This window comes from Herpailurus yagouaroundi, unplaced genomic scaffold, assembly GCF_014898765.1.
Source record: "Herpailurus yagouaroundi ecotype Mexico unplaced genomic scaffold, PumYag 557, whole genome shotgun sequence".
In the NCBI taxonomy this organism is placed as follows: domain Eukaryota; kingdom Metazoa; phylum Chordata; class Mammalia; order Carnivora; family Felidae; genus Herpailurus; species Herpailurus yagouaroundi.
In genome coordinates, this window is record NW_024412774.1 from 453,546 (window position 1) to 468,015 (window position 14,470).

At 54.5% G+C, this 14,470-nt stretch overlaps 1 protein-coding gene across 4 annotated transcripts; it reads left to right on the top strand.

Annotated features, from left to right (window-relative positions):
• Window positions 1–711: 711 nt before the first annotated feature.
• Window positions 712–14,470, top strand: ZSCAN18 (zinc finger and SCAN domain containing 18). Of its 4 annotated transcripts, none has more exons than XM_040465285.1 (7): window positions 712–809; window positions 6,367–6,848; window positions 7,468–7,530; window positions 8,578–8,669; window positions 9,708–9,807; window positions 11,167–11,259; window positions 12,512–14,470. In XM_040465285.1, exons 2-7 carry the CDS (start codon window positions 6,446–6,448, stop codon window positions 13,252–13,254), a joined length of 1,494 nt encoding a protein of 497 aa, XP_040321219.1. In that variant the 5' UTR covers window positions 712–809; window positions 6,367–6,445; the 3' UTR covers window positions 13,255–14,470. The 4 variants fall into 4 exon arrangements, with proteins under 4 accessions (XP_040321219.1, XP_040321221.1, XP_040321220.1 ...); XM_040465287.1 differs by having other exon boundaries at window positions 749–809; window positions 6,318–6,848; XM_040465286.1 differs by lacking the exon at window positions 712–809 and adding an exon at window positions 815–900.

Genomic DNA, 14,470 nt, shown 5'->3' on the forward strand with positions numbered 1-14,470 from the left:
CGTGGTCTACTGACTGAGGTGCCCCTGGACCTCCACCCCCCCCTTTTTTCTTTTAATTTTAAGAGTTTTTTTTTTTTTTTTTTAATAAAAAAATTTTTTTTTTTTTTTTTTAAGTTTATTTTTTTGAGAGAGGTACTGAGAGAATCTGAAGCAGGCTCCATGCCCTCAGTGCAGAGCCCAACACGGGGCCCGATCCCACCAACCGTGAGATCATGATCTGAGCTGGCACCAAGAGTCCGAAGCGTAACAGACTGAGCCACTCAGGCGCCCCTGGACCTCCCCTTCATGATCTTTCTCCCTTTCACCGTGCCTCTGCCTTTCACCTCCCCCTGTCTCTTTACCCTCCTCTCTCTATCCCACCATCTCTGATACTCTGGGACTCCTTGTCCCTATTTCTCCATCTTTGGATATGCGGAGCCCTGGGTCCTCTGGTTTCTGTCACTCCCTGTCGCTGTGTCTCCTAGTCTGTGTCTCTCACTGCCTCAGTCTCTCCCGGCGGTATTTTTCCGCCCCCCCCCCCCCCGCCCACCTGTTTTTTTTTCCCCCTCCACCTGTTTTACCGCGTTGCTATGGATCGAAAAAGACGCAGGCGCACGGGGGGCGAGATGCTGAGCGAGGCTAGCTCTGCCTCTGATTGGCAGTCCTTTCAGCCGTTGCATCTTCGCTCCGCCCCAACCCTGGGGGATGGCCAAGTGCCCTCTGGGGGTCGTAGTCCGCCGCGCAGGCCCAGCGCGCAAGCGCAGTCTGAGCTGACGCCATCGCTCCGAGCTCCTGGCGGCTGGAACCGGCCTGGGACCGCTACGCAAGAGGTAGGTCTGGCTCTGCAGTGCGCTACGCCGTGCTTTTCCTGAGCGGATCGTAGCGGTCCCGCCAGTGTGCGCAGCGCAGCAGCGTTCGGAGGTGACCTGGAGTGGTGGGGAGGATGGGGAGGGAGCGACCCCGGAGGGGGAAGGGAGGAGGTTGGGCCGGGGTGGGAGGCTGGGAGGGGGAGGGGAAGAGCCCGGGAGCCCCTGGAGTGGAAGTGAGGTGGGGGAGGCGTGTGGGTCGGAGGGGGCGGGGCTGAGAGACCGCAGGTGGAGAGGGCCTGGCTACCCCTCTTGGGTGTGGGAATAGGGAAGGGTTAAGGGCACCATCCTGCGGCCTGGTAGAGGGAGGGGGTTACGAGAGGGGACATAAGGGCTAAGGGTGCCCCTAGTAGGCGGGAGGGGCAGCCTGTGGCATCCCGGTGGGGAAGCAGGGACGAGGCGGAGGTTCCTCTAGTGTGCGCGTTCACCTGAGTGAGGGGTCGGGCCAAGCAGTCCTGGGGTGGAGCCGGGGGTGGGGCCAGGGGGTGGGACCTGGGGTGAGGCTGGGGGTGAGGCGTTGTCTGTGCGCCGGGGATGCTCGAGGCCCTTAGACGCCCTGACTCTTCCCAGTCACCTGGGGATGGCTTCAGTTTGAATTAAGTGTCTGCTCCTGCTGTAGGGTCCCTTTGGTGGGCGAAGAAACCCAAGAGAGAGGGTAAGAATGGGTTTCCGTGATGCTGCTGTGAAAGTAGCCCGCAAGGGGGAGTGGGGACGACTGAGGATGTTTTTTAGACCTTTTATTAATTAAAGAATTTATAGAAAAATTCTAAAGAAAGGCCTTATAACTGCATGCCTTTTGGTCTGATTCACCTGTTAGTATTTTGTACGTGTTGTGCCCTTTTCTCTCCTCGCTGCCCACTTCCTCCCCTTCTCCCTCTGTCAGGCTCCCCCCCTCCCTTTTCCACCTCCTCCCCCCTCCTCTCTCACAGACACGACGTGTACTGAGCTGACCCCTTGGAGGCTAAGGTGGACAACCTCACAGTCCTCTTCTCCATACCAGGGTCTAGCCTCCCATTGCCCCAGTCCTCCCAACCATCCTGTAGAAATTTCCTTTCCTGGTACAGGGCCACATGTGTATTGCTGCTGTTCCTCTGCCCATTCCTTGAGTCTGTGAGTTCCTGTCCTTTGAGTTCTGTCCTTGAGGCTTTGGGGAAGCTCAGGCCAGTTGTGCAGGAGGTTGCTTGATTTTCGTGCCGTCTGTGCTCTGGGGTGGATCCAGAGTTTGTGCTCTTGCCAGGGACCACAGAGGACAGGCGAGACGTTAAGGATGATCCCTTCATGTGCATTTTTTTTTTCAGTCTAAAGGCACCTTTCACCCCTTTGTAATGGGTGAGTAACTATTGGGTGATGCCAGGAGACCCTGTGAATGTCCTAAGTAACATCAGGTGGGACTGTGGGGAGAGGAGAAGGGGGGCACGGCAGGGCCTGGAGGTAGAGCTGAAGAGTTGGGAGCTAAGCGTGAGCCCTGCTTAGCCCAGTGGGAAAGGGATTTGCCTGCAGGAGGCCCACAGTGCTTGGAGACCTCTCAGCTCAGCTGCCCACCCCCCCCCCCCCCTTGGCTTCCTCTGCATCCCAGGACCAGGAGGGCCAGGCTCATAGGATCAACCTCAGACATGTCCATGGGGTGCAGGGGGAGTCTGGGCTCCAAGAAATTTCCATCCCCATCTGAGGCAAATCCTGAGTGGCCCTGAGATGTGTGTGTGATGGGGGGAAGTCTGCTTGGTGAGTGAGCCAAGAGGAACTTGGGCCATGGGGAATGGCCTTGCTCAAGGAATCTGGAGACAGGAAGGAGTTCTGGTGGTCCCTCTGCCTAACAAGGTCATCCTTGCAGCAGCATGACCAGGTTGTGAGGCTCTGATGAGAGAAGATAAGGTCCATGCATGCACACATTAGTGAGTTATCTTTGGCTACCTTTGTGGAGACAGGCCCCGGACAGGATGATCGTGCCTGTGGTATCTTAAGGAAACCAAAATTACTTGCTTATGTGACCACACATCTGCCCATATACCACACAAAGCCCCACGTGTCCTGTGCCTGTTGGGATAAATGTGGTCGTGCCAGCTGGCTGGAGCTGGCACACTTCTCTTGCCAAGTGAGGCTCTAGGTTAAAGGCAGAAACATGGTTAAAAGAGCTAGAGTCTGGAACTGGGATTGGGAAACTCTGGCCTACAGGCCAACCAGCAGCCCGTTTTTGTAATGAAGTTGTTTGGGGACACAGGCAGGCCCATGGCATGCGGGTGCTCTGGCTGTTTCAGCCACAAGGCGAAGTTGAGTTGTCTCAACCGAAACCACCTGTCCTGCATTTGCCAACCCTGGCCCCTAGCAGAATTAATGCAAGAGTGCATTAAAAAAAAAAAAAAAAAAAAAAAAATTAAGTTTATTTATTTTGAGAGAGAGAGAGTGTGCTCAAGCAGGGGAGGAGCAGAGAGTCCTAAGCAGGCTCCACGCTGTCAGCACAGATCCCAATACAGGGTTCACCCTGGGGCTGGAACTCATGAACCATGAGATCATGACTTGGGTCAAAACCAAGAGTCAGATGCTTAACCGACTGAGCCCCACCGGTGCCCTGAGTGCATTTCTAATCTTGAGTGCATTTCTAATTAAAAATTTGAAGGAAGCTCTTTATAAACAAGTTTCTGAACTCCACATCTTTTTTAGGAAGAAAAAAAGCACATTTGACAAGAAACATTAGAACTTTATGGTGTAGCAAAAAGAGAGCATGAAGTGAAAAGATAAGTCACAGACTGGGCTGCTGGCAAGACCAGGCCAGACAGACACCACTTTAATTATTTAATAGAAGGGAGCTGGAAGAAAATGGCCACTGAAGGAGTGCCTTGGTGGCTCAGTCAGTTGGTCGTCTGACTTCGGCTCAGGTCATGATCTCATGGTTTGTGAGTTTGAGCCCTGCGTCAGACTCTGTGCTGACAGCTCAGAGCCTGGAGCCTGTTTCAGATTCTGTGTCTCCCTTTCTCTCTGCCCCTTCCCTGCTCGCGCTGTCTCTCTCTCTTCCCGTCTCCCTCTCTCAAAAATAAATAAACATTAAAAATTTTTTAAAAAATGGCCACTGAAAAGCAGGCAGTTGACTCACAGAGCTAAAGCAGTCCTGAGAAAACTCTGACAGCAAAATGAGCAGATGGCCCAAAATGAAGTCTGAGGGCCCTGGTGCAGGGGTGTGAGGAAGGGCCACCCTGTTGAGCATTGCCATAGTGGGTGGCAGGAGTTAGGCTGCCTCATGTGGGCCGTAGTGGGTCATAGCACAGGCCCAGTGGTCCAGGTATCCCACTTGTAGGTTTACCTTCCCAATATATCACCACCCTGATCCCAGGGATAATGGCCAATGAAAATTCGGCACAGCCAGCAAGGCTCTTGATGAAAATAATTTACAGTCAACAGTGAGTAACCCCTGCTGTCATGGGGTTTACATTGCAGTGGGAGAGGCAGGTGGAAGGCAGGGAAGAGGGAGTGAGGAGGTATGGATGGGAGGAATTGAGCAGGCCGTGGAGGGAAGGTCTCCCTGGGGGACCCATCAGAGCCCAGACCCGGCTGGCACAGAAGAGCCTGCTGTGGGGAGCAGGGCGGGGGGGGGGGGGCGGTGGGGGGGTTGTGCTCAGGGAACAGAGGGGAGGACATGAATGGAGGGCGGTGGGAAGGGTGGCCTGGTGAGCTCTGTCTTCCTTGAGGGAAATGGAACTCTGACTCAGTCTAGGCTGTGGGAGAGGACGGCGGCGGGTGCCTCAGTTTCTGCCACCTCTTCTCTTTCCAGCAGCTTTATTAGATGTAACTGACACCCCAAAAGAGATCACCTGTGTGAAGTGTGCAGTTCAGTGGTTTTGCCCATATTCACAGTTGTACAGCCAACACCACAGCTGATTTTAGGACGTTTTCATCGCTCTGACCCTGACCCCCTCGTCTGCCCCCGGCAGCCACGGAGCTACTTTCCATCTCTGTGGATTTGCCAGTCCACGTACATGGAGTCAGACACCCCCGCCGCCCCGAGGTCCTGGGCCGCAGGCGCCGGTGAAATGTCAGAGCGCATCTTCACTTTCCATGGAGGAGGTCATCAGTGCCCGGTCCTGCATTGCAGAGGTTTCTCTGGAAAAGCAGGATTGCTGAGGAAACGTCCTCACCACAGCTGTGCTCACACACATTTTCCTAAATTCCTCAGACGTGTTTGGAAGAAAACATGGTTGGTTTCTGTGGTTCAGCCAGGGGGAGCATTCCCACCGGGTTTGGGTGCCGCTTCTCTTTGGGGGTGTCTCCCTCCCAGCGGGGTCTGAGGGTTTTCTGGTTGTGTGGGGAGAAGTGTAGACCCCACAGATTCTGAGAGGAGCTGGAGCTCTGTCCTTGGATGCTCATAGCCAGTGAGAACATCGTGGGCCCGAAGCTGGCAGCCAGAGGCCTGGTCCCCCGTGGCCCTGCCGGCTTCTGGCCTTCAGGTTGCTCGGTGTTTGTCAGGGGTCACAACCAAGAGATTTCACCTAAAGACCCCAAATCTAGCTTCTCCCAAGTGATGCGTCTGCCCATCAGGATCAGCCAGGGGAGGAGAGGATGCTGACAGGACCTGAACACCACAGTCCCTTCCCTCCCCCGCACCATCGATTCCCTACTCCTGGTCAACTTCTACCTCCCACCTGGTTCTGTGGGCGGGTCAGGCCAGGTCTGCAGTCCTGTGTCCTTCCCAGAAACAGATGCTGGTTGCCCACTGATCTACATTTGACCCTTGAACAAGGTGAGGGTTAGGGCATACCCGAAAATCCATATATAACTTTTGACTTCCCAGACACTTAACTGCCAATAGTCTGCTGTTGACCAGAAGCCTTACTGATCACATAAACAGTTGACTAACCTGTGTTGGGTATGTTATATGTATCATGTACTGTGTTCTTACAATAAAGTGAGTTAAGAAAATTTTACGGAAGAGAAAATGCATTTACAGTATTTTACTGTATTTATAAAGAAAATGCTCCTTAAAGTGGACCTGTGCAGGTCAAACCCGTATTGTTCAAGGTTCAGCTGTATTTTGGATTTTTAGTTGTCTTAAGAAGAGGAGCAGTCCTGGCACCTAGGCCTCCCAAATGTGGAAGGAAGTCTGGGATACACCCAAATCTGGCATGGTATCCCATGCATCGAGTATACGTTGTTGGAATGAAGTTAGTAACGTTTTAAAATTTTTATCTTTGAAAGTGAGATTGTCCTGTAACTTTTCTTTATCCTAATTGTGACTGATTTATTTTTTTTAATCCTGGTAATAGCCGTCTTACAAAATGAGTTGGCACTTCCAACATTTTCTGTTAACTTTTATCTGTACACATACAAGGCTCTGCTGATACTTAACAAGCAGATTGCTTGGAAACCTGTGTGGACTCTGGGTGTGGGGGGTGGGACTGAGGAGCTTATCCATGCTGGGGTCTGGATGCCCCATGGCTTGCTTCTCATTGTCTGTCTGTAGTCATGTCTGTCTGTCCTGTGCAGGGCTGAGATCCCAGAGCGTCCTGCCATCCCTGGTGTCTCTCCCTTGCAGCTGCAGTTACGTGAACTTGCCCTCCACGACAGGTGCCCTATCCCTGGATAGTCACATTTCCCAGTGTAGGTTTGGAAAGATGTTGCCGCTGGAGAAGGCGTTTGCCAACCCCAGGAGCTCCCCAGCTCCCCCAGAACTGCCCATGCTAGGATCAGCAGCTGAGGACCAGCAAGAGGACTCCAGGAGTGGCCTTGGGGAGGTCCCTGCCAACCTTGAGTCCTCCCGCCTGCATTTCCGGAACTTCATCTACCAGGAAGCTGCAGGGCCCCACCAGGCCCTGGACCAGCTGTATGAGCTGTGCCGCCAGTGGCTGCGCCCTGAGGCGCACTCCAAGGAGCAGATGCTGGAGCTGCTGGTGCTGGAGCAGTTCCTGAGCGCCCTGCCGGACAAAGTACGGTCCTCAGTGGTGGCACAGCATCCTGAGAACTGCCAGAAGGCAGCCTCCCTGGTGAAGGACCTTGCCGACGCCCTAGAGGAGCCAGGTGAGCCCACCACCCCAGAGGAGAGCACAGCACAGAAGAGATAGGAAGGGAGGTGGTCAGCCCTGGGAGGAGTAAAGTTGACAGCATAGGGCCCAAACTCCAATCAGTGGCTTACCTGAGAGTTGAATTCCCCTGTGTATAAGAGGCACAGAGGTGAGCAGCCTTGAACTGCTGGGGTAGCTCCTCAGCAGGGATAGCTGAGCAGCTCCTCAGCTGAGGTAGCTCCTCGGCCCCACCACCCTGCCCAGAGTTGCCTCATGGTCTGGGAAGGCTGCTTGGGCTCCTGCCCTCACATCTGCCTTCCAGATACAAGGAAGCTGGGGGAACCAGCCCCTTAAAAACAGTAAATGTCCCGGGCATCTGTTTCTGCGCTGGGGCTGGGTGGGCAGAGTCTCTACCACATCAGAGGGCGGGGCCTGAGGGACTGCTGGTGATGGGGTCCTGGAGCCTTGTCTGCTCCCACCCCCTGCAGGTTCACTGTGTGATTGTTAGCACATCTCTCACTTCCCCTCGAGTATAAACAGGGATGCTGTTGAGTCTGCCATGGGGCTGTCCACAGCTCTGAGCGAGGGGCAGCATGGGAAGCTCGCTGAGCCTTTGCCATCTGCTCTGTTACCAGATGGGTCCGTGAAGACTGGTGAAGACGTGGAGCCCAGTGAGACCCAGGCCGCCCCCAACATCTGTGAGTGAGCAGTTAGCCCTGGGACAGGTGTGGGCCAGTGCTTGGTTGGGGGAGGGCATGAGGCAGATGCCACGGAGGTTCTCATGGGAGCCAAGGTCTGGCAGTCTGTGCTGACTGACTTCTTCCTGTAGGCTCTGGTGAACACGACAGCTATTTATAATTAATCTTCAAAGATTACGCGGGTTGTACATGCTTTACCATAAACACCGAAAAGCATTGAGGTACAAAGAAAATCTCCCCCCGCCTCCATGTGCCCTCCACAGCTAAAACCAAATGGTGTGCCCTGGCATGTGTTCCTTCATCTCTTGCACACACACGCACACATCTCAGCCCTGAGCCCTGAGAGGGCTTGTGGCCAGTGTCCCTGGAGACGATATACTCGTGCTGGAGCTCGTGCTGATTGCGTGGAGCAACGTCTCACCCACCCAGGCACATCCAGGCAGTGGCCAGCACCATCTCCTTACTTTCTCGGCATTTCACAGGATCCGCCCTTCCTTGGCCTAGAGTTGGGATTTACGGCCATTAAGGTTTCTGCCTCTTCCTACAAATGCACCGTGAAACGTCCGCAGGCATGTGCCTTGTGTGGATGTTTTGTGTGTTTAGGTGGGTTCCTCACGATCACTGGACAAAGGACATTTCTGCATGGTCGTGCGAAATTTTGTAGCACATACGGTGCCAGTGCACAAGGTGCCCGTTTGCCCACATCTATGCTGTATTGTGTCATTGCTTTTTAAGATTTCCACCAATCTAACTGGTAGAAAAGTGTTACCTGCTTTGTGGGCTTTCGTTAGAAAGCCACTGTTGACCGTGAGCTTCTTTTTGCTTTCTTCTTGGCTACTCTGCTCTGTCACCTGAGGACAATCGTAGGGTCCCTTGAGCTTGAGACCTACCGTGACATGAGCACTGAGACCTTTGGCCTCTGAGTCTGACAACTCTTCCCTCTCTTCCTGGGGCCTGTGCGCGGGGGGCCCTGGGGTCTCCCTGATTGGCTTGGGCTGCCCAGCTGTGTGACACTAGTCTGCTCAGCTCTGTGTCCCCTTCTACCAGCCTGTCCTGCTCCAGACCCTGTGCTTCTGGAACAAGGGTGTGCCGGGGACAAGAAACCCGAACAGCCCAAGCCTGCTAAGGCTGAGCCAAAGGTGCGTGGGGTCTGTCTTGTCCAGGGTTCTCAGGGCCTGTCCCCAAGGAGGAGGAGCTGTCCCCCTAGCTTATTAGGCTCTCTCCTTGCCCCTGTCATTAATATGCTGCCAGCTGGCCCTGAGAGGGATGGGGGCCCAGCCACAGGAGAAGGGGGTCTGGGCTGAGGTTCCTGGGCTGCACACCTAGGCTGCTCCCTCCCCAGGAAGCCAAGAGGAGGTGGGGGTGAGGCAAGGAGAGGTCTCTGAGATCAGAACAAAGGGGCCCGAGTGCCCCCTTGGGGGTGTTGGACAGGTGGTCCCTTTCTGTCAGCCCCCTACCAACCTGGTTTGTGGTGACTCCCAGGCCCCAGTCCCTTTAGCTGCTTCCATCGCCCTGTTCTGTTGTCTCCTCTGGGCGAGTGCACTGTTCCTGCCACCACAGCCTCCTTGTCACCTCCTGCCGGGCCAGCTGCCCCTGTCCTGCAGGGTTCCCTCCCCACTGCCATACCCCCTTCTGCATTCTGGGCCTGGTCGTGCCCTATCCCCTGCCCGGTGGACACATCTCCCAGCCCTTGTGGGGCCCATGGCGCACTTGTCTCCTCTGTGGCCTTTGTCATGGGTGACTGCTTCTCCTAAGGGCAGTAAGCGTGGCTGTTCTGGTCCCCCTGTCCCCTGGGTGCCGGCCTGGGGCCCATGCAGGGATGGAGGAGATAAGAGACTTTGGGGTTTTGCCCTCGGGGGGACATTTGGTGACATCTGGAGACAGCTTTGGTTGTCAGTATTTGGCTGGGGGAGGAGGTGCTGCTAATACCCAGAGGAAGAGGCTGGGAAACAGCCTGCAGTGCCCAGGGTTGGTCCTGCCAGAAGGAAGTCCATAGTGTTGAGGCGAAGAAACCCAGCCCCCGTGTTAACCTGGGATCTGGGTCCAGGCCCTGCTAGGTGGTGGGTGAGAACCCCCAGGATGGTGCCACCCCCGCTGTGCTCACCGTGGTCATGGGACTGAGGGTCCACCCTCCCTCTGGACGGGAAGCCTCAGCCGTGGTGGTGCTGCCGTTTCAGAAGTTGACATTTCCGGAGATGCCTCTGTACCTGGGGGAATGGGGCCACCTGGACCCGGCAGAGGAGAACCTGAAGACCTTCCGGAAACTGCTCCTGTGGGGTGAGACTTGTCCCCCACAGCCTCATGCTGTACCCTGTCCTCTTCCAAGAGGATTGGCCTAGGGGATTCCGACTCCCACATGGAGCATTGGTTATGGCCCCACAGTGTTTTTTGTTTTGTTTTTTTTTAATGTTTATTTTTGAGAGAGAGGGGGAGAGAGAGAGAGAGAGAGAGAGAGAGAGAGAGAGACAGAGCGTGAACAGGGGAGGAGCAGAGAGACAGGGAGACACAGAATCAGAAGCAGGCTCCAGTCTCCCAAGTACTGACGCAGGGCTCAAACTCACAAACCACAATATTGTGACCTGGGCCAAAGTCGGATGCTGAACTGACTGAGCCACCCAGGCATACCCCCCCCCCCACAGTGTTTGTTTTTGTAATATTTACTTATTTATTAAAAAAACATTTTAATGTTTATTTTTGAGAGATAGGTCAGGGGAGGGGCAGAGAGATAGGGAGACACAGAATCCAAAGCAGGCTCCAGGCTCTGAGCTGCCAGCACAGAGCCTGACACACAGGGCTCAAACCCACGAACCGTGAGATCATGACCAGGCACCCCAATGTTTATGTTGAGAGAAAGAGTGCACACATGCTGGTGGGGAAAGGGCAGAGAGAGGGAGACAGAGGATCCGAAGCAGGCTCCATGCTTACAGCAGAGCTCCCGGTGTGGGGTTCGAACCCACGAACCATGAGATCATGACCTGAGCCAAAGTCAGACCCTTAAACCGACTGAGCCACCCAGGCGCCTTGAGGCCCCACAGCGTTTTGAACAAATTTGACGGTGAATGAATTTGCCTGTGTCCCCACCTTGGCCCCACCCTTCTCACTGTACAGGGTTGAGTTCTGCCACAGCCCTGGGGTTTTGAGTTTGCGGCCCCTGCTCGTAGGACCCAAAGCTTCCGAATGTGGAAAGGCCTCCTGGCACCAGTCGTCAACTTTACTATCGTCCTTGGTACACAGACGGAGCCTCTTGGCCTTCATGGCTCTTCTCTCTTGAGTGGACATCGTCGCCCACAACACAGGCCCCAACACAGACGTCTGAGCTCTTTGTGGTTGTAGTTTTATGTTCTTTTCTGACTTTGCTCTCCATTGAATTCCCCCACTTCCCTGTTGGCTGTCCGGCTCTGTCTCGGTAGGCCCTCTTCTTCACCCCTTCCCCAGTGTTCTTGGAACCCCCAGCACTCCAGGGCTCTGAGTGAGGCAGCTTCGGTGAGTGTCCAGGGCAGAGGAAAGGACAGTGTCCAGAGCAGAGGCCCTGCTGCCCTTCCTGGCCAGCCCATGGGGCTTGAGGCGCATCATTGGCTGCTTTCTACTCTGGCTTCAGTGTCTCTCTCTGTTTTTGTGTGTTTTGATCGCACTCAGGGTACCAGCTCGCCCAGCCTGATGACACCTGCAGGCTGGAGACAGAGGAGCTTCGGTTGGTTGAAGCTGAACCACCGGAAGGCAGCTTCTCAGGTGAGGCCCGAGAACTGTGGTGAGGCTGGGGTAGAGGGGCACCTTTCCAAGGCTGGTGGAAGCTCTCCACAGCTCCTCAACTTTGACCTCGCTCTTCTCCCACCACCTGTCCTGTACCTTGGCCGCCCCCCACCCCAGTGTCCGAGCAGGAGGCAGGAATCCAGCTGTTCTAACAGTCTTTCACTGTGTCACAAACGGCCCCCAAACTCAGTCTCCTAAACAGCAGCAGTGTTGGTGGTTATGATCCTGTGGATTGACTGGGATGGGATGGGCGTCTGTTATGCTCCCTTTGCTGGTTGCTGGGCCGCATACACAGCCACAGTCATCAGGAAGCTTGGCTGGGCTGGAATGTCCCTGGCGGTCTCACTCACACCAGCGGCGGTTAGTGCTGGCTCTTGCCAGGCAGCTCAGCTGAGGCTGTCAACCTGCGTTCTCCATGTTGCCCCTCCAAGTAGTTAGTTTGAGCTTCCTCATGGCATGGCATTTGAGTTCTGGAGCATTCCAGGAGGGGAGGCACCATTGTGCAGGTTCTTTTTAAAATTTTGCTTCTGTCATGCATGCTTAATGTCCTGTAGACCATAGTAGGTCATGTGGCCAAGCCAATGTGCATGGTTTGTATGTCTGTGCATGTGGGGGAGGGGGTACTCCCCAAGGGCCCAAATCCCAGGAGACTGGCTTCATTGGGGGCTGCCATTGTAACACATAGGGTATGTTAGTTACCACATAGGGGATTATTTGGCCCTTCCTGGTGAGGGATGCAGGCTCCCTCCAGCTCATGGCTGCATTGCCAGTGTCTGCTCTCGTGCGGTTTGGGATGGCTGCTGTGGCTCCCACATCCACAGCTGCAGGAAGGAGGGAGCCCCTCCACAAACCCTACACTTGTGCATCCATCCCATTGACCATAGCTTGCTCACGTGGCCGCTTCGGCTGCAAGACAGGCCGGGAGTGCCAGCAGGTGGGCAGTCGTGAGCTCAGGGAGTGCCAGAAAAGGGAAAGCACATGGGGACACACGGCAGTCTTCTGAGTGATTTTGTTTCAGCCCATTGCCCCTGGGTTTGTGGAGGGTATTGACTGATGGTGTGCATGCAAAGCCCTCTCACATCCTCACCCGCTTCCCCCTTGCTCCGGCTTTCCATCCTGTCCACCTTCACAGCCCCCAGCCCACGCCTTTTGTTAGGTTTCCGGCTCACATGGCAGCTTGCTTCTCTGAGGCCTGGGAGGTGGGACTGCTCACACCGTGACCTTGTTTTAGGGGATAGGAGGTGGCAGGAAAGTAAAGAGAGCATGTGCGAGACGCTGATGGAGAGGATCACAAGGGAAATTCTCGTTTGCCCCTTGACGGGTGCTGCTCCGGAGGAGGAAGAGCAGCCGCAGAAGGTTCTGGAACCTCAGGAGAGGGAACCAAGCCCTGTCCCCAGAGCCCAGAGGCAGTCAGTCATCCGGGAGCCAGCCCAGGACAGGGGCGCAGCAGGGGAGAGCCCTACTGTGCCTGTAGCTCCAGCTGCCCCACGCCAAGGCCTTGGAAGAAAAAGGCCCCACTCGAAGGATGTGGGCGGGCAGGGCCCTGAGCCTGTCTCCAGCATGAGCCACCCCCAGCAGCGCCATGTGAAGGAGCCCGCTGCATCTGGCCTCGGCGCAGGGTCCCTGGGCGCGAGTTGCTCTGCTGCCGATGAGCCTGGGCTGTCCCGAGGGAAGCCCTACGCGTGCAGCGAGTGTGGGGAGACCTTTGCGTGGATCTCACATTTCATTGACCATCTCCGAAGCCACAGCGGCAGGAAGCTGTACGCGTGCCAGGGCTGCTGGAAGACCTTCCACTTCAGCCTGGCCCTGGCCGAGCATCAGAAGACCCATGAGAAGGAGAAAGGCTACGCGCTGGGGTGGGCCCTGGGACCCCACCCTGCTGCGTGTGGTGCCCACGCTGGCGGGAGGCTCCGTGGGCTCCCGGGGTGTGTGGCAGGTGACATTTTCCCTGTGCAGCCTGAGGCTCAGCGATGAGCTGCTTTGCTGTAGGGTCCCTAGAGGCCAGCCTTGCCTCCCAGGTTTGTGTCCCTAGAGGCCAGCCTTGCCTCCCAGGTTTCCCTAGCAATGTATCTGCTGCTTTGAAACCCTTGCGTGGCTTCCTGCAGTATCTGTGTGGATGTAAGTCTGTCTGTCCTCTAAATGAGCTAACGTGGCTAAAGCGCTTAGAACCCAGAAGGGCCCACGGGAAGCCCTTGTCTCCTTGTAAACACACCCATGCAGATGCCCATGTGCAAGCACGAGCTATCCGGTGTGAAAGAATATTCCCCTTTCTTCCGTAGCCATTTCAGCACCACCCACACATTGGAACATTTGTCATTGTGCAAAGTGTAGATAGAGTTGCCTTAAAGTGTGTGATCCTCCGGCTCTTGCTGAAGTCAGCTTTGTCTCTGTTCCCCTTGTTCAAGCTCCCCAGGGCTTCTGCTCAAGCTGTTTGGTCTTTTCGTAAACACCTGATACCAAGTTCACTTGTGAATCCTCAATAGCAAATTGTTTCCTAGTTAAGCGCGTGTCTACGTGTGTGGAGTGGCTTTACAAAGATCACAAAAATGCGTGGAGCCTGGTAACGCTGTGCTTTCAAACCATGCGTCTCAGCCTACTAGTGAATTGTGAAACCAAATTAGTGGACGGTCGCCAGCATTGCAAATCAGTAGAATTAAGTAAAAATTTGTCGTGTAGTAAAGGCAAATATTGTTTTGTGAAACTTTTCAGCTATATATATAAATATGAGACCCGGTTGAATTGTGAAATCAAATTAGTGGACGGTCACCAGCATTGCAAATCAGTAGAATTAAGTAAAAATTCATCATCCGGCTGTAAAGGCAAATACTGTTCTGTGAAAATTTTCAGCTATATATCTAAATATGAGACCCGGTTGCAGTGTAAGATGTATTTCTTACTCAGGGTGGAGGGTCATGATCAAAGCAGGTTGAAAACACTAATAAGGGTTGATGAGGTGTGTCTGCCTGGGCAAGTGGAAACTTAATTCTTTGGGCTACATAAGGTGATCTTTTGATTTTTGCATTTGATCTCAGATTAGAGCATTGCTTCTGTTGCCTGAGCATAAACTTAACTGCTTCTTGTAGGTAAACTGGTGCCTCTTTCTGTCATGGTGTTTGAGCAGGCAGTCTGTTGTAATGATGCCCGAATCATAGATGCTTAACCTAATAAAGGATTTATTTCTTCACTCACA